The following is an 18014-nucleotide window of genomic DNA, read 5'->3' on the forward strand; positions in this document are numbered from 1 at the left end:
GCACCCGGCTTCAACTCGACTTCATTTCTCACCAACCCGCTGCCAAGAAGACTGCTCACGCTAAGCCGCATATCTGCCATTGTACGGATACAGATACTCGCGTACCCATCAGTTTCGGCTTCCATTTGACAAGGATCCCGCTCCAGCCAATCGCAGCTGCTGGCGTGAACGTGGACCCCGTTGTCAGAGTCACCATTTTGAGCACTGTCGTACGCAGTCTTCAGCCTTATGACGCATGCTGCTCGAAACTGGTGTACCTGAATTTTTTGCCAGTACGGTAGACCGTCTATCTGTCCGGAAACCTATGTGCTCTCTGCCCCAAGTCCGCCAGCTTATACCGCGCGTTCGCCTCGTGCCAGCTGCCTGCTAGCATCGCAGCCCCCCGAGGTGATAGACACGCCCAACCATGGCTTCGCAGGGCCAGCCCCCGGCCCCGGGTATGGGGCCACCGATCCCACAAGCAGATTTCTCCGCCATCAAGTTGACCCGCGGCACCAGTTGCGTTCTGTGCCAGCAGCGCAAGGTGCGATGCGACAAGCAAAAGCCCTGCTCCAACTGCGTCAAGGCCGGCGCCGAGTGTCGCGTCGTACCGCCTCAACCACCCCGCCGTCGCAAGAAGCGCCTGCAGGAGAGAGACCTCCTGGAGCGGCTCCGGAAGTACGAGGACTTGCTACGGCAACACAACATCAAGTTTGATGCGTTGGATCACGACAACAAGTCAGAGGCTACTCACGAAGACGTGGAAGAGTTGGAGAATGATTTTGAAAATCTCAGAACGAGCCCATCCGAGCGTGATTATGTAGCGTCGCTCCACGCGCGTGGTGCAAGATGGAAGCTTGGCTCTTTCCTCAAGCTGCACAACAAGACAGTATGGACCAGAGCTCACTGTTTGGTCATCGTATTCTAACAGCTCATAGTTCCACGGTCATGATCGTCTCTTGAACGACTCATCGGATGACGAGGCCGACTACCCCACCGTCTACAAGGCATTTGACAAAATGTTTACCAATCAAAACCCATTCCCTTTTCTCATCAGCGACCAGCAGATTGCGCTTTCTGACTATCGCCCATCTACGATCCATATGTTTCAGCTTTGGCAGGTCTACATCGACAATGTGAATCCTCTGTTGAAGCTCACGCATGTGCCTACCATCCAGCAGCAAGTCATTGCTTATACTGGTAACCCCGATGAATCTCCGAAAAATATGGAAGCGTTAATGTTTGCCATTTTCCTGATGGCGGTATCGTCTCTTGATGAGCAAGAAGTACAACAGCGCCTCCAAGCTGACAAGCAAGAGTTGCTGGGCCAATTCTTTGCAGGTCTGCAACAGGCTCTTATCAATGCCAACTTTATGCGCTCCTCTGACATTGTCACCCTCCAAGCCTTCCTTCTTTACATGGTAAATACATACTATTCCACTACTTGCTTTCTTTTCATGCTTACCCTTCATAGTTGGCCATTCGCTGGTTCCTTGATCCTCGACACGTCTTTTCTATCATGGGCATGATGGTACGCATGGCCCACCACATGGGACTGCATCGGGACCCCGCTGGCCAGGGCCTGAATGCCTACGAAAGCGAGCTACGACGTCGTCTTTGGTGGTCAATTGCAGCATATGATCGGCGTATCGGTGAAATGACCGGTGCCGCCGTGACGGCGCTGGCAGTAATTAATGACACCCGTATACCGCTCAACATCAACGATGCCGACCTGTACGTCGAACAAGCGGAAACTCCGACGGCGCACAAAGGCGCGACAGAAATGATGTTTGCACTCATCCGAGCAGAGCTTGCCATGGCAACGCCAGAGGACTGGGACCGCGACTTCCAATCGCCACAGCCTACTGATCAGCCAGCTGGCAAGGTCTTGGTCAGACTGCTCGGGAAGGACAAGAAGACGTACACGATCGACGGCTTCTGCGCGCATATCGAAGGGACATATCTAGTTCACTGCGATCCCAGCATTCCCTTCCACTTTTTTACGCTCATAATGACCCGTCAGGCGCTTAGCAGGCTGCGTGTCATGATCTATCTTGTCCGGCTCGCAGATGGACACACCTCGACGACAGACGAGACCGACCGCCAGTTCTTATTCGTACAGGCTACGCAGATGCTGGAGCACGACAACATCCTGCAGTCCCGGGACAATCTCAAATGCTATCGCTGGTTTACCCACCACCACTTTCCCTTCCCCGCCTACATGTTTCTCGTCAACGAGCTCCGGTTCCGACTGCTTGGCCCCGAGGTGGACCGTGCATGGACGAGCATCGCAACCAACCACTCGCTGCGCGGCATGATGCACGGCCTGCACTCGCCCATGCACCTAGCCTTTGGTCATCTGTTCGTCAAGGCGTGGAAAGCACGCGAAGGAGCGCTCTTGGAGCAGGGACAGCAGGCCACGCCTCCTAATTTCATCGTCGTGCTGCAAGAGTTTGTCGAGAGGAGGCGCCGTGCTAAGGCGCAGAATCTGCCCGATCCCCTCGAGGAGCCACCCGAGGTGCTGACGGTCCCGAAGCCGTCGCCGACGGCGTACAGCACGCCCGGGTCGCATAGCGACAGCGGCATCGGCAAGATGACGCCGATGATGGCAAATTCGCCCACCGGCGCCCCCATGTCGCAGGCGCCTCCGCCGACCACCAATCTAGACGACACAGACATGGACTGGTCATATATTTTGTCAGGATACCAGGACGGATCCATATTTCAAAACTTCAATACCTTTCATTTTGGTGGCGACCCCTCGGCGGGTATGGGCGGGATGGGTGGCATGGGAGGAGGTATGGGGATGAATATGGGTGGAGGGCCAAACATGTTTGGTAACTGATGTGTCTTGGTGCATCCATGAAGACAGTGACAAAATTTGGTCTGTACACGGCGTTGTGGTGTTTTTGTTTTCTGCGAGAAAAACCCTTCTCCGCGTGCCAGCTAGCACGGTGTTATATTAGAGACGCCAAGAGGGCAAGCCTCACTCTGCTCGATGATTGATATATAAGAATAGTGCAAAAAGAAATGAACAAAAAAAAGTGAAAATTTGTTTCATCTGGAGTTCAGTCTCTTAATATGCCAATGTGTACCACAAATCCGGCACTGGGCCGTAGCGCCTCTGGCAGCTTGTCGTCTGGCACGCGCCAGACGCGAAACACCTCGAGAAAGGCCGCGAGCCATGACCGGAACACGTCGTCGTTGCGCAGCTGCTGTGCCACGATGCACAAGCTCGGTCTCTGCCCCTCGTACTCCTCACTGCCCTCCTCGACCTCGCGCCTCCGGCACGCCTGGGCGCATGTCTGCACCAGCGGAGGGATCAAGGCGTAGTTGTACACGCAGTCGACGGCGAGGACGGCATCAAAGCTGCGCCGCGCTGGCGGCTCGTCCGTCTCCCAGTCGAGCGTCTCGAATGCAATGTTACCGCTACCGCCACCGGCCCCGGCCCCGGCCCCGGCCCCGGCCCCGGCCCCGGCACTGGCAGCAGCAGGAGGCACCGGGGGTCTGCTCTTGATCCTGCGGGCGGACGAGGCCCGCGACGGCGGGGTGAGGAGGGAGGCGTTTTCGTCGAGGTTGCGCTGCACGAGACGCTGCACGTAGACCTGGTCGGTCAGCGTGTGGGAGGCGACGCGCGGGGCGAGCGCAAAGGCGTTGAGCGGGGAGATGCCGCATCCAAGCTCGAGCACGGCCGAAGACCGCCCGAGAAGCGGGAGCGGCGGCGGCGAGGCGAAGAGAAAGTTGGACGGGGTGGCGAGCCAGTCGGCAAAGACGGGCGATATCTTCCACAAGACTGGGGGGTTTGAGCCGCCGGCGAGTTCCCAAAATTAGCAGATATGAAGAAGAAGAAGAAGAATCTATTCCTGAGAGAAAGAAGAACCAAAAACAGTAAACAGAAAAAGAAAAAAGGAAAGACAAAAATATATGTAGAGAAAGAATCTCGTTGTGCCGGGGGGAGCGTGGGCGTTGAATTTACCTGCGCCAGTGGTGCCGCCGGCACGGTTCGAGGACAGCACGCCGGGAGACTGGTGGATCGTGTAGTCGACGCCGCCGACGCACGCCTCGACGACGGTGGCCTTGGGGTCGACGAAACCCAGGTTGGAGGAAGGGATGGGCTGCGAGTAAAGCCAAAAGGTCTCTGATCCGAGGGGGGTTGGGTTGGGTGGCGGAAAGGTCTTTGTTAGCATGGGGGGTTTTTGTTCGAGTTTATCATGAAGCGCCGCGGCGCGCGGATAGTAATGGGTCAGCCTTGCCTTCGTCGGCGTCTTCGAGCTCGCGCCCCAGTAGGAACTCGAGCAGCTCCGCGTACGCCATGTCTGCGCAAGTGTGTGTATATGCAGGTTTGTTGAAAAGGGCAAGAGTTGGCAAGTAGTAATGTGCAAGGCGGCATGACCCACAGTAAGGTTCTAGGGAATTCTGGACGTGATGCCGTCATTTGGGCAAATAGAAGTACGCTTTCTGTCCGATGAAACGGACGTACATGTGGTGAGTGAGTGTAGTAGCATTTGCGGCCTGCTTGGCTTCTACACTCATTATAGAGGCTTGGCGAATGCCATACAGTTTCGTTGCCAAAGAGTCAAAGTGGCAAGAAATCAGATCAACTCGACTATTGAAACCGAGACACGATGCATCTGCTTTGCAGTACTTTTTTTTTTTCATTCTCTCTATGTACAAAAAGTTTGCAGCAGACTGCTTCTGCTTACACGAGTCCGTCGTAGAGGGAGAGGGCAGAGACAATGGTCTCATCGCGTTTGCTACCCTCCTTAAATTCTTCAATATCCAAGCTGCCATTCTCATCCTTGTCCATCATGCGGAAAATTTTGCGGACGCGCTTCTCGGGAGTGTCTTCGTCTTCGGGGAGCTTGACCATGGAGCCGACCTCGGGTGGTTGTTAGTTGACGTTTTGCAAGTTTCGAGTGGGGAGAGGAGTTCGCCTTTACCATTTTGTAGATGGCTTCAACGATTTGAAGCATCTCGTCGTACGTTATCTTGCCGTCGCGGTCGATATCGTAGAGCTGAAAGGCCCAGTCGAGCTTGTCCTCCATCTTGCCCCGGCTAGTAACGCTCAGGGCGCAGATAAACTCCTTGAAGTCAATGGTACCGGAGCGGTCGCTGTCAAAGACGTTGAATACGTAGTCGGCGAACGAGCTCGGGTCGCCAAACGGGAAAAATTGGCGATAGATCTTTTGGAACTCTTGTTTGCTGAGCAGGCCCGAGGGGCAGTCCTTGAGGAAGCCTATGGTCTGTATGTTAGAGCTGTATGCGCCCGGGACCAAGTTGAAGCCGCAACGTAGTTGGATGGGTTTGCTGAGCCCTGAATCCCGAGAATGCGATATGGGACGGATCGGTGACGCCTGTTGTGAGGCAGGGTACGGTGTGCGCTATTGTCACTTACCCTTGTACCATTGCTGCAACTCCTTCTTGTCGAAGTGAGTCGACTTTTGCAGCTCGAGAAGCTGCTCTTGGGATAGCTTGGACTGCCTAAAGGGGGGCGCCAAGGGACCACACACAGGCTGAGGTTAGCGGATGTTTGCTCTGCATGTTACGTGCATATTGTCTCGGCCAACGAGACTGCGAGAGTGAGGTCCACGGCGGTTAGCAAGAGGAGGGGGGCCTCCAACGAGTGCGTGGCGCACCTCTGAGACAGGGAAAGGAGGACGGGAAAGATGGTCCCTGAGGAGTTGGAACATCCTTAGGCCATCACCGATGGCGTTGGCGGCCGCGCAATGTATGCGGGGGGGCAGCGTCATCGCGGGGTGAGCTCTCTAGAGCGGACAGGCAGGAAGGCAGGCAGGCAGGCAGGCAAGGCAGGCTGCAGGGCGACGATGAAAGATGGCGACGACTCACGATTTTCCCATGTCTGGTCTTGTCGGATCCGAGGTCGCGTAGGTGCAAGAAGATGTCGGTCAGCGGAACGGCGCGCGAAGGAGTAGGCAAAGCCGGCGCCTGTGCGGCAATCGATGATGGGATCGGATTCAGTGAGGTGCGGGCTTGGTCTGCGCGATGCATATGAGTCTTGAGGGAAACTGGGATGAACGGCGACGACATGTAGTGGGGGTTATTTCTACCTTTTAGGGACAAGGCGATGTCAGGACTGGAAGGGTTCGTGGTGTCGTAGAGGTAGATGGATACGGCGACGGCGGCGGTGGAGGGGTCGGCTCGACACACGAGGGGGGGGGAGGGATGCTAGGAAGCCGATCGGGAGACGAAGAAAGCAAGACGCGCTTGGAAATGCGAAAGAGGAAAAGAAAGATATTCGCTACAGGGGTCGTCTGATTCCCAAGAGATCGGATAGGTGTGGACGAGGGAAAAGGACTTTTTTTTTTTAGAAGGGGAGCCGGACTGATGTGGTGGCGGAAACGATTGCGAAACAAGAGAGGGGACCTTTTGAGAGTGACCTTTTGAGGGTTGGTAGTGGTGGCGACGGCGGCGGCGCGTGGAGTGCGGGCGCGCTGCGCTTTTTAGCTGGGGCCAGGCAAGCCAGAGCCAAAGGTTAAGTTACCTAGCTTATTTACTTAGTACTCGACTAACTTATAATTATAACTTGGTGATATACCTGCCTACTTAGATAGGTTACCTAGATAGGTAGGTACCTTTGGTATGCAGGTACCTTGGTTGGGTGGGAGGTACTTGATTACTTACCCAGGCGTGAGGGGGGTATTTTTTCTGGGTCTGACATGCTCTGAATAGCATCATTTTTTAACCATATTTCTTGGGCATGTTGTAATGATGAGAAGCTCCTGGGACATGTGCCCAACTTGTTGAGATGTTCTAAAAAAAACAAGTTCCAATCAGTAAAACTTTCCAACATTTATCAGATCAGATCAACATGCCAGAGGCCATGCCAGAAGATACCTACCTCATTGGTAGGGACCTATAGTATCTACTTACATAAGTAGTCCACGCCACAGGACCAGCCAAAAGCAACGTGTCACAGGCGTCGAATTATCATGTAATGAAAGCTGCCGCCCCGTCCAAGTGCACTCGGACTGTGTGGCGTTTCTTGACACATTATGTCAGGATTTAGTCAGCGGTGTCCTATGTACTGGTAGCGGCTACAGCGCCGCCAGTACTTACACCCTCTACCTCAGTACATTCCTAGGTAAGGTAGGTAGGTATAGCACCCCTAGGAGGCAGGTATGTATGCCCTCTAGGTGCAGCATACAATATTCCTCTACAGCGCCCATGTAACTCTAAAGCACCCGTATGAATGTCCTCTACAGCACGTGTATGCATGCCCTTTTGCAACACCAGTTTACCCTCTACAATTACATGCCCGTATACCCTCTACAGCTACTACGTACACTCTGTGCCTCTGCCGAGTACAAGGCCCGTATGCACTCCATAGCACCTACTTACATGCCCACACCGACACAATTAAAGTGCCGGCCGCCATCAGGAATAGCTGCAGGCGATGCAGGCGATGCAGCGATGCAGGGGGTTTATTAGTGAGATGGCTATAGTATGCTTTTAGGGTTAGGGTAGCCGGCGTAATTCGTCTAGAAACGCCACATGCTGGTAAGTTGTCTAATCAGTGCACTTGGACTGGGCCCAGTACATGGATACGTCTCCGAAGCTACCGAGTCTGTCTCTCACCATATTCCCGCGTCTCTCATCTCACGGATCTTACGCCTCTCACGCATTCCGCTTCTCCTACTTCTCCCTGTAGCCCGCATGCCTCGGTTGCTTCTGCCCCGGACCCGGTTCCACGCGAACTCATGCCATTACCTCAGTCATTCAAGACTACTCAGTTCTCCAAAACTCTGAAGGTGCTACGGTGGGGAACGCCTCTTGACCCTTACATGGCCTGATGAAAGTCGTATGAGTTTTAGCAATTTTTATGGCAATTACGGAGACGGGCCGCGATGGAGCCCTGTTTGGCCCTTGCACAACGCTCCGCGCCAACTTGATTGATGTGCCGGGGAGATTCTATATATAGGACCATTCCGGCCGTTTTGCCCATAGACGGAAATGGTCGCTTACAGAGATGCATGCTTGAGGGAAGAAATCTCTGCCACCCTCCTTTACTTTGACTTTTTTTTTCTTGTATTTTGCTTCTCTAAAGTGTGAGCTTCACAACCAGCAGAAACACCGACAAACCCGCGACGTCAAGCCATGAAAGTCATCATTGCGGGTGCCGGCGTGGCAGGTCCAGCTGCCGCCTTTTGGCTTGCAAAAGAAGGCCACGAGGTCACCCTCATCGAACGATTTCCGTCACTTAGAATCGCTGGCTTACAGGTTGACTTGCGCAATGAAGCCATCGAGGTGGTTCGCCGGATGGGTCTGCTGCAGGCAGTCCGTGAACGGTCGGTCCCGGAGATGGGCACCATCATCGTCGACTCCAAGGGCCAAGAGAATATTGTGCAAAGAAAACTCGAAATCGAAACCGAAAGTGGCGTGCAGGGAAAGACGAGCGCCTACGAGATTATGCGCCGCGACCTGATCGAAATTCTCTACGACGCAACAAAAGAAAGCGTTACCTATCGATTCGGGCTTTCTGTCGACCACTATCGAAACATCAAGGGAGATGACAACGATGAACAGGGTCACAAGACGGACAAGGTGGAGGTCACTCTATCTGATGGTAGCAAGGAGACGTACGATCTTTTGATTGCGGCAGACGGGCAGGGTTCCCGCATCCGCAAGCACATGTTCTTTTACCGCCCGGAGGAAGATCAATCACGATGGTTGGGCGTATTCTCCGCCTACTACACATTGCCGCGAAGGGACTACGACACCAGCTTTTGCCGCATGTATCATGCGACAGAGCGGCGGCTGGCCATGACCCGCTGGCACAAGCAGGACATGGGACAGGTATACCTCATGGCCATGAGCAACACGGAGCGCTTCCGACGAGCACTGGACCGAGACGTGGCCAGCCAAAAGGATGCCTTTGCGGCCGTCTTCCGGGGCATGGGCTGGCAGGAGGAGAGGATCCTGCACGCCCTCACCGACGCCGAGGACTTTTACGCCGACGAGATGCTCCAGCGGCGCAGCACAATGTGGTCCGACGGCCGGGTCGTGCTCCTCGGCGACTCGGCATACTGCGCGTCCCCCATCGCGGGCGTCGGGTCCAGCATGGCCCTCATCGGCGCGTACGTGCTGGCCGGCGAGCTGGCGATCCACGGCGACAAGGACGTGGGCGCGGCGCTGGCGTCCTACCGCGGCGTCATGCAGCCGCTGGCGGAGCAGAGCCAGCGGCTCCCCAAGCGCTCGCTCCAGGCGTGGCTCCCGCTGTCGTCGTGGTCCGTCAAGCGCCTGCACGTCGCGGAATGGGTCCGGAGCAAGGGCAAGGGCGCGCAGCCGTGGGCCAAGAAGGCGCGCGACCAGCGCTGGCTGCTGCCCGACTACCCCGAGATGTGCTGGCGGTCCCGGTCGTCGGCCTGGGCGAGCCTGCCGTCGACGGCCCGCTCCTCGCTGACCGAGGACTCGCGCTCACGGTCGCTGCGGTCGCCGAGGGCGTGCAGCTCGGCGTCGTCGACTGTGACGGATGACATGTGGCTGCCGTCGCACGAGCTGCGCAAGGAGGAGCGGGTTGAGACGGTGAAGCCCGATTGGCCCTTGGCCACGATCCCGTCTTGCTCGAGTTGTGAGAACTGTTCCAGGAGAGTGGACGTGTAACTAATAGACGCAAAAGTACATGATTGAGCGGACCATAGACAAAATCTCGCCTTTTCTTCTTCTTCTTTGTTTTAAATACTAGGAAATCTTATAGATAGTCTTCATTTTCTTCACCCTAATTCTAATTTAGCAATGATTTATAGATGCTGTGTGCTCCTCGCAGCATCTTTCCATACCAGTTTAGGATTGGCAGTGGTCGATGCAGCTTCAACTTGGCACACTCGGCGCATCTGAGACAAGACTGTCTAGTTAATTCCTACTATACATAATTCTAATTGAACCAAGTTCTCTTTTTTTCTTTCTCCCTTTACCTCGAAAGTGCTGCAATGCGCAGCGCAAGGAGATTTGGCCCTGCCTGCTCATGCCGAGGTGACGTGCACCAGCCACAGCGCTGCCGCCATTGTCAGCCACATCAATGACGACACCCATAATTAACACCAACATTGCCTCGATTGAAGCTTTGCACCTGCAACTTTCATCAATCACTCCGCCTTGCTGGCCGCAACACTTTGTTGTTCCGCCAATGATTCGATGACGTGAGACCTCATTTCACTTAATCTTCCCGTCTTTCTTTAAGCACCTTTTCCCTCCGATTACTACCCTCCTATATCCGTGCCAATTATACACTCCTCCTCTCCTCGCCTCTAATCACAATGGTGGTCCAAGCTACCATTGCCCGGATATCCTCAGTTGCGCTGAGAATATCTGCCATCTTATTTTTCCGATTTGTAAGGTCTCCCATACTTATTCCCTCATCTGACCAAGTTGATTATCTTGTTAGCTAACCATCACATCAGTTTCCCGTACGCGTCCTGATGACTAGATAGATAGGGGGCGTTCTGCGCTAACATCCACAGGCTCATTTCCCGACCTTTGTCTTTGCCGCCTTTGCCATCTATGTCCCCGCATTCTTGGCCACTTATCGAGCAGGCCCTTCGCTGCAGGTTGTCGATGATGAAATTGATGTTGTTGTAAAAGAAGTCACGGTCTCCCCCAATGATGGCAGCGCTCCCATCATTGCCGACGAAGTCGACGTACAGGAAAAGGTGCTTCTTCGTGAGGCGCCCGTTTCAAGCTGGAAGATCCTCGCTTATGGTGCACCGAATTCCCAAGCTCAACTCTCTTCCATTCTAACATTTCTCATCAACGGCATTTTTGTCGCCCTCACTGCCGATGCCTTGTTTCGAGCCCGCATCCTTTACCCTGCTGACGATCTGTCATTCGTCCGGCTGGGTTACGTTTCCAATGAGGAAGCCAAGATGCTTCTTCGGGAGCCTGACCAGACCAAAATGCCGGTCACGGTCGAGATTCGCATTGCTGATGCCCAACCTCCCTTCGAGGACCCCATCTGGCGTTTGGCCGGTGGACTTGGGTCGACCACTAGCGAGAGTGATTTCACCGGCATTGTGACCATTCCCCTCAAATTCAAAAATCCTCGCTGGTACGAGTATCGGACTTCCAATAATCACACCGGACGCTTCCTTTCTGCCCCACGTCCTGGCCATCTGTCTGATAAAATGGGTGGCAAGTTTACTTTCTTGTCTACTTCGTGCATTCTGCCGCGTTTCCCGTATAATCCCCTCGACCACGCTCTGGCCATCCCTGGCCTACGCCATCTTGCCGACAAACTTCCCGAATTGAGCGCCCAGTTTATGTTGTTCCTTGGGGATTTCATCTACATTGATGTGCCGAGTCGCTTTGGCAAGTCTGTCGACGAATACCGAATGCAGTATCGTCAAGTCTATGCCTCGCCGGACTGGGCGCCCGTTGCCCAAAATCTGAGCTGGATCCATGTCCTTGACGACCACGAAATCTCGAACGACTGGGATGCAAGCAACACTGGAGTATACCAAGCTGCCGTAGAGCCATGGGCCACCTACCAGGCCAATGTGAATCCACCCAAGGCTCTCCGCGCTGGTACAAACAATGTTCGCCGTAAAGACTCCACCTGGTACACATTCGCTCAAGGCCCGGCTAGCTTCTTCCTTATGGATACTCGTAGCTACCGCTCGCGCAACAAAGTACCTTTCGAAGACGACGAGAAGACTATGCTCGGTGCAGAGCAACTAGAGGACTTTCTCGCCTGGCTGGCGCGCACTGAGCCCCGCGGCATCAAGTGGAAGATTGTTGCTTCGTCTGTTCCCTTCACCAAGAATTGGCCCGTCAATGTCCAGGACACATGGGGCGGCTTCCTTGTTGAGCGACGCAAAATACTGGAGGCCATGTGGGATGCTGGTACTCGTGGCATGGGTGTCCTCATTCTTTCCGGTGATCGCCATGAGTTTGCCGCTACGAAGTTTCCTCCCCCTGCAGACTCTCGGTGGCCTGCTTCCGCTGCTGCGCACGAGATTTCCACAAGCCCTCTCAACCAATTTGCCTCGCCGTTCCCAACCTATAGGCAGACTGACGAGGAGGATGTCAAATTGAAGTAGGTGCTCATGCCATCTAAATTCGCGACTAGAAAACTGACTCTTATTTCGCAGGTATATTCCATCCGGCTCTTCCAAATTTGGCGCATTTACTATTGAGAACATTGATGGCGAAAGTTCTCTACAATATCAGCTCTATGTTGACGGCAAGGAAGCATGGAACACCACCCTTGTCGCCGCTGAACCTGCGCGTGCTCCTTCTAGTTCCATCTGGGATTTCCTCAAGTTTTAACTCATCTTCTATTTTCTGTTGCTAGGCTTCGACATCTTCGCGTGGATCTAATGGCGTATGGAGTCTCTTGTTTACCTCGGGTGCCCAATTCTATTTTGGAGGCATTGCAACTTAAGCAGAGTCTAACTCTATTTTTATTTGAATTTAATGCTTGGTCGATACTGAGACTTCGTATCCTCCGAAACTCTTGTAGCACCTGATGCACTCGAACGCCTTCTCATTACCGCGTAAAAGTTGGTCCAACAATTCTATAGATCCAGGGTTGGGGTTATAATCCACTTCATGTGAGCTCACCGCCTTGGAGAACGCCCCACTACGCAGAAAATCTCCGGCAAAATCGACCACGGCAGCATTTTTTTTTCTAGCCGGGGAGTGTAGTAGACGCCATTTGCTGTATCAGTACAAATATTGACACCATTCACAATCAACGGCAACTTGCACAAATTCAGCATGGCCGGTCCTTATAACAAAAAACGCTCCAGGGGCGGTAAATTTCAAAAGCCCATGAAGCGACAAAAGCGCGAACGACGTGTGCAGAAGGAATACCATAGCAGCACAGAGGACGAAGAGGATGGAGAGGACCAACAGCAAGACTTTGACGCCGTCAATCTTCTCGACTCGGACGACGATATTCACAACGCCAAGGCGGACGACGGCGGCGAGGAGGACGACGGTGGCAGCGCCATGTCAAGCTCAGAAGACGAGGCTCCGCGGCAGAAGAAAGCCGGCGCCGCCAAGGGCAGTGCGAAGCTCAAGGCGAAGATGCCCAGGAAGCTGGCCACAGACGATAACAGCGACGTTGAGGAGGGCTTGCCCGAGGCAGGCGACGATGACGAAGCCGAAGATGACGAGGATGTGAATGACGAGTTCGACCTGGGCGACGACGACGACGACGATGATGAGGAAGGCGGCTCCAGAAAACCCAAGAAGCGCAACGACCCGGCAGCGTTTGCCACGTCGCTGTCCAAGATTCTGTCCACCAAGTTGTCAACGTCGAAGCGCGCCGACCCGGTCCTGGCCCGCAGCGCCGCCGCGCACGAGGCTTCGAGGGCGGTGCTCGAGAGTGCGCTCGAGGCCAAGGCGAAGCGGCAGCTGCGGGAGCAGAAGCGCAAGGCTCAAGAAAAGGGCCGCGTGCGCGACGTACTCGTCGCCCCCGCCCCGGCGGCGGCGGCGGCTCGGCTGGCGGACGAGGACGAGGACGAGGGGGCAGAGGTTCTGGCCACAACGACGGCCGATATCCTGGCGGCCGAGGCCAAGCTGCGCAAGGTGGCGCAGCGGGGCGTGGTCAAGATGTTCAACGCGGTGCGCGCGGCGCAGGTCAAGTCGACCGAGGCGGAGCGCGCGACGAGGCAGGCCGGCGTGATCGGCATGGGGCGCCGCGAGGAAAAGGTCAACGAGATGAGCAAAAAGGGCTTCCTGGACCTGCTGGCGTCGGGGGGCAGCGCGCTGAAGAAGAGCGCGAGCGCGATTGAGTAGGCCTAGAGGAAGGGAAGAGAGGTTGGTCGTGAACACGCATATTGTATATAATGAAGGTTGTCAATGTTCTTTCGGAGCCATATCGGTAAATAGAATCTGGGAATAAATGGATACTGGAGCCATCTTGGTCATGAATGGGTGCCGTAACAAAGTTGTGTCTTGTTGATGGACATGGACGCGGCTATGTACGGCTCGAAGCAACGAATTATTCATTTGTAGAATAGGGAATCTCTTTTTAAATATATCTGTTACAATGCCCCATATGCACATCCCATTTTATGCCAGTTGGATTCGTCATCCCACTTGCTCGTTCCGTCTCTCAACGACTTATCTGTTACACTATTGTACAAGATTTGTTTTGCGCCCAATGCGAATGTGGAAAAAAAAAGAACAAGAAAACACGAAGAATCCCCACAATGAAACAATAATTAAAAGTTTTTTTTCTTTTATCCGTTCTCCCCTTCGCCCCCCCGGTCCGTCGGGCTCGGAGGCACTATTGGAAGTCGCTGGCCTGCAGGTTCCGGGTCATGGTGGGCAGCTTGACGACGAGGCCGTCGAGGTCCTTTGTCATGATGACCTGGCAGCCGAGGCGGCTCGTCTCGGTGAGGCCAAAGGCCAGGTCGAGCATGTCGTTCTCGTCGTCCTCGGGCTCGGGCATCTTGTCAAAGAGCCCCTCGTCGGCGACGATGACGTGGCAGGTCGAGCAGGCGCAGGAGCCGCCGCAGGCGCCCTCCATCTCGAGGTCGTGGGCCTGCGCAATGTCGAGCAGGTTGTCGCCTTCGGCGACGGCGAGCTTGTGCTCCTCGCCGTCCTTGTCGACGAACGTGACGTAGAGTCTAGCGTTGGAGAGTTAGAGAGAAAGAGCAGGCGATGAGCGATTGGGGGTTAAAGGATTCGCAAGTAGGAATGGTGGAAGGGGAGGGAACCCCTCCGAGGGGGGGGATAGAAGATGAATCTAGCCATCGCCAACTTTTAAAAATGATATCCCCCTCCACGCCCCCTTGTTTCAATGGATTGGATTCTTGAAAGAGAGAGAGAGAGAGAGAGCAAGAGGACAAAAGAAAACTCACTCTTCACCAGGCTTGGGCGTGTGGACGTGGCCGTGGCGTTGCACCGGCGTCGTCGTAAATGCGCGCATCGTCAGCGCGGCCCAGGCCGAGGTCGCTGCCGCTGGCCGGGTCGGCAGGTATGGGGACGACGACGCTGACCGAGGGGAGATGGCGACGCGGGCGGCGGAGGCGGCGGCGCAGACAGGTAGGCGTCGGCTCGTGGCCGCTGATAGCCTGGCGAAGCTGGTCGTGATTGTCCGTGAGGCCGACATGGGATGTGGGTTAGAGGTAGAGAGGGAGGCGCCGGGGGAGGGGGGAGGGGGGGGTGGGCGGATGGATGGGAGGTCGTCGACGCTCGGTAGCAGGTTGCTTGATGAAGGCGGCGGGTTTTGCGACTGGGGAAGAGGAGAATCAGAGAGAGCTTCTGGGTCATCCAAAAAAAAAGGCGTTTTTTTTGGCCTTGGGTTCAGCTTCTTTGTTCAATTAGCGTCGCTGCCATTGGCTACAGCCTGACCACGGTCTTCCGTACAATATAAAGTGGTGCGCGCTGGCGCCCCCTGTGGCTCTCTGCCTCCCCACCTCTACCTATCCCCCCGGAGAGGCTCGATGTCCGAGCCTGAGAACAGCATCCTTCTGGGGTTGGCGTGGAGTCCATTTTTGAATACGGGCTATACTGATATAGACTTGTGTTGTGATATATTTCTTTTTTTAATTTTCTTCTTCTTTTTTTTTCCAGCAAAGAAAGTCGCCTTTGTTCCACTTCATCACGTCTTTTACACTATACTCGTCCTCTTATAACTTGGTTCCTCTCTCTTCTCTCTATGTACATACATGCCAATGCGCCAAGAAGTAGCATCGGCTTGAATCTCCAGCTACTTTGGGAAAATGCCCGAGCATGTCAACTCGGCAACTTGCTCTGAGATAGACGCCGGGTCGTCTGCAAGGTAGCAATGCATCAGCGCCGTTGCACCCACACCAGGGGCCACCAAGTCAGTCACTAAGTATCCAGCCGACAGAGTAACAACCTAACTAGTATACACGTGCTCGGTCTTCAGTTTCCAATTCTGCAACAATTCAAAAAAAAAAATTGGTCTTCCTACCCACTTGAGAATAATCTCAAGACCTCGCTTAGCTCTCTTGTGCGGACCTCGGGTCTTTTTGCTGATACGTTGCCTCGCAAACCAAAACCCGGCACGCTACTCAGTATGGAGGCGCTTCGCCTTGGCATGCCGCGAGCTAGCATGCTTGGGGCATTTGATCAACTCTATCGCCATACCTTATTTCTACGCAGGGGTCGCTTGAGGGGGAATCTCCATCCGGAGCATTCTTGTTGCCCCTGTTGGGAAGTTGCATAAAGGCTGGGCAAGCCTCCTATTCCCGCCTACCATGCTAGTCGCCTACTCGTCCAAGCCTCCCCCGGCGGTGACCTGCGGAGCGGTGGCCGCGCACGAAACGCCCTTCTCGATGCCTCTGCCAAGCGTGTCTCCAACAGCTCTCTCTCAGCTGTCCTGCTTCTTTAGGCAGTTTCCACGAACAAAACAGACTTCGGGGCGGGTATACTTGACTGTAACTGGCAGGTGACGATTTGACGACCTCCCAACTGGTCGGTGACTGTGCAATCTCGTGAACCGAATATAGGGTCATGAAGAGATTTTCAGGTTTCATTATCGTAACGAGTACGTATTGCGAAGCATTGACCCGTCTCGGCAGTTGGATGTCGGGGCCTCTACTCTGAGAGCCCGTCATGTTCAACATGATGTATATAAACCGCTGCCGTGCGCAGATGCATTCGGATTCTACAGCATCTCCAGCAGCAGTGTGTTTCGCAAACAGGCCATCACAACCAAGCAAACCCCTTTGCTCTCTTCTCTTTTCAGAATGCTTCTTTCTACCCGTATCGTGGCGGCTCTGGTGGCAGCCATGCCTTTCGCTGCCGCCCTCCCGCAACAGCCTCTCGACGACGACTACTGCGCGACCCATGCTGGCCACGACGCTCTCGCCCTCCGCGCCAAGCTGGCTGCCGGTGAGGAGTCCGTCATGCAGAAGATTGCGGATGGCAATGCCAATTTCATGGAAGCCGCCAGCGTCTTTCCCGGTGACAAGGTCGAGGCCAGGGCCGAAGGCGCCAGCGCCGCGGCCATGACCTTTAACACCTACGTCCACATCATTCAGAGCGCTGCCGGCACTTCTCCTGCCAGCGGCTACATTTCGGTACGGCGAGAATAGCATTCATCATGTCAAAATGTTTAACGCGTGCTGACGTTGTTGTGCCAAAAAATGTAGAGACAGCAGATTGATGCGCAGATGAGGGTCCTCAACCAGCAGTACGCCATCGCCAACGTGAGCTTCAACTACGTCAACACCTCGTACACTGTCAACAGCAGGTGGGCAAGCGCCGCCTTCCCGGGCAACGCCATTGAGCGCGAGATGAAGCCTCGCCTGCGCATCGGCGGCCGTCTCGACCTCAACCTCTTCTACATCCCCGGCTGGCGAGGCAGCGGCGTCTGCCGCTTCCCCGACTGGATCGGCCGCAACGACGAGAACCTGTCCATCGACGGCTGCATGTCGGCGAGCGACTCCTTCCCCGACGGCAGCCGGGACCGCCGCGGATTCCTGACCGTCCACGAGGTCGGCCACTGGATGGGTCTCTTCCACACCTTCCAAGGCGACTTCGCGGGCGAGTGCAACGAGGTGGCCGGCGACTACGTGGCCGACACTCCGGCCTCGGCTGGCCCCAACCGCGGGTGCCCGGTCGGGACCGACTCTTGCCCCAGACTGCCTGGTCTTGACCCCATTGAGAACCACATGGACTACACCAGCGAGTGAGTAGACTGCTTGCTTTTTTCCCCTTGTTTTCGTGTCACACTTGCAACTACTGACCGCCGTGGTAGATCTTGCAAGACGGGCTTTACCCCCGGTCAGGCCGAGAGAATGCGCCAGATGGTTCTCATGTTCCGCTACGCGAAGAACTAATCATTCCAAACCGGACATTTCATGAATCCCACTTTGATCCAAATCTGGCGGAGATGATGAGCTATGTTTGGGGATCAAGAAGAGGGGTAGATGTGTTGATTGTACAATATATTTGAATATGTACTACTGAGAGGATCTACTAGTTGGTGATCTACATAGCGGGTGTTTCAGAGTGGGATCAATTTAAACTTGGGGTTGGCATTAGCATTCAATCGCCATCGCTTGTTCGGCGACTGTCCATCTATTCATTCATTA

General features: G+C 54.8%; 7 protein-coding genes across 7 annotated transcripts; 4 read left to right on the forward strand and 3 right to left on the reverse strand.

Moving 5' to 3' along the window:
* Positions 1-406: 406 nt before the first annotated feature.
* On the forward strand, positions 407-2824 carry V2A60_003537 (transcription factor domain-containing protein; the record flags this gene model as incomplete). The annotated part of the gene is made up of 3 exons (XM_083254868.1): positions 407-868; positions 918-1400; positions 1454-2824. 3 exons carry the CDS (start codon positions 407-409, stop codon positions 2822-2824), a joined length of 2316 nt encoding a protein of 771 aa, XP_083110994.1.
* A 223-nt stretch (positions 2825-3047) lies between these two features.
* On the reverse strand, positions 3048-4293 carry V2A60_003538 (S-adenosylmethionine-dependent methyltransferase; the record flags this gene model as incomplete). The annotated part of the gene is made up of 3 exons (XM_083254869.1): positions 3048-3772; positions 3956-4117; positions 4233-4293. 3 exons carry the CDS (start codon positions 4291-4293, stop codon positions 3048-3050), a joined length of 948 nt encoding a protein of 315 aa, XP_083110995.1.
* A 385-nt stretch (positions 4294-4678) lies between these two features.
* On the reverse strand, positions 4679-6027 carry V2A60_003539 (frequenin; the record flags this gene model as incomplete). Its single annotated transcript, XM_083254870.1, has 4 exons — positions 4679-4858; positions 4920-5215; positions 5375-5456; positions 5827-6027. 4 exons carry the CDS (start codon positions 6025-6027, stop codon positions 4679-4681), a joined length of 759 nt encoding a protein of 252 aa, XP_083110996.1.
* Positions 6028-8094: 2067 nt separating this feature from the next.
* V2A60_003540 (PhoD-like phosphatase-domain-containing protein) lies at positions 8095-12261 on the forward strand (the record flags this gene model as incomplete). The annotated part of the gene is made up of 4 exons (XM_083254871.1): positions 8095-9522; positions 10398-10403; positions 10458-12028; positions 12084-12261. 4 exons carry the CDS (start codon positions 8095-8097, stop codon positions 12259-12261), a joined length of 3183 nt encoding a protein of 1060 aa, XP_083110997.1.
* Positions 12262-12711: 450 nt separating this feature from the next.
* Positions 12712-13737, forward strand: V2A60_003541 (Rrp15p-domain-containing protein; the record flags this gene model as incomplete). The annotated part of the gene is made up of 1 exon (XM_083254872.1): positions 12712-13737. One exon carries the CDS (start codon positions 12712-12714, stop codon positions 13735-13737), a length of 1026 nt encoding a protein of 341 aa, XP_083110998.1.
* Positions 13738-14230: 493 nt separating this feature from the next.
* On the reverse strand, positions 14231-15058 carry V2A60_003542 (adrenodoxin; the record flags this gene model as incomplete). The annotated part of the gene is made up of 2 exons (XM_083254873.1): positions 14231-14573; positions 14808-15058. 2 exons carry the CDS (start codon positions 15056-15058, stop codon positions 14231-14233), a joined length of 594 nt encoding a protein of 197 aa, XP_083110999.1.
* A 1648-nt stretch (positions 15059-16706) lies between these two features.
* On the forward strand, positions 16707-17759 carry V2A60_003543 (zinc metalloprotease; the record flags this gene model as incomplete). Its single annotated transcript, XM_083254874.1, has 3 exons — positions 16707-16997; positions 17070-17608; positions 17678-17759. 3 exons carry the CDS (start codon positions 16707-16709, stop codon positions 17757-17759), a joined length of 912 nt encoding a protein of 303 aa, XP_083111000.1.
* Between the last annotated feature and the right edge of the window lie 255 nt (positions 17760-18014).

Source organism: Cordyceps javanica, chromosome 2 (genome assembly GCF_051103115.1).
Source record: "Cordyceps javanica chromosome 2, complete sequence".
In the NCBI taxonomy this organism is placed as follows: domain Eukaryota; kingdom Fungi; phylum Ascomycota; class Sordariomycetes; order Hypocreales; family Cordycipitaceae; genus Cordyceps; species Cordyceps javanica.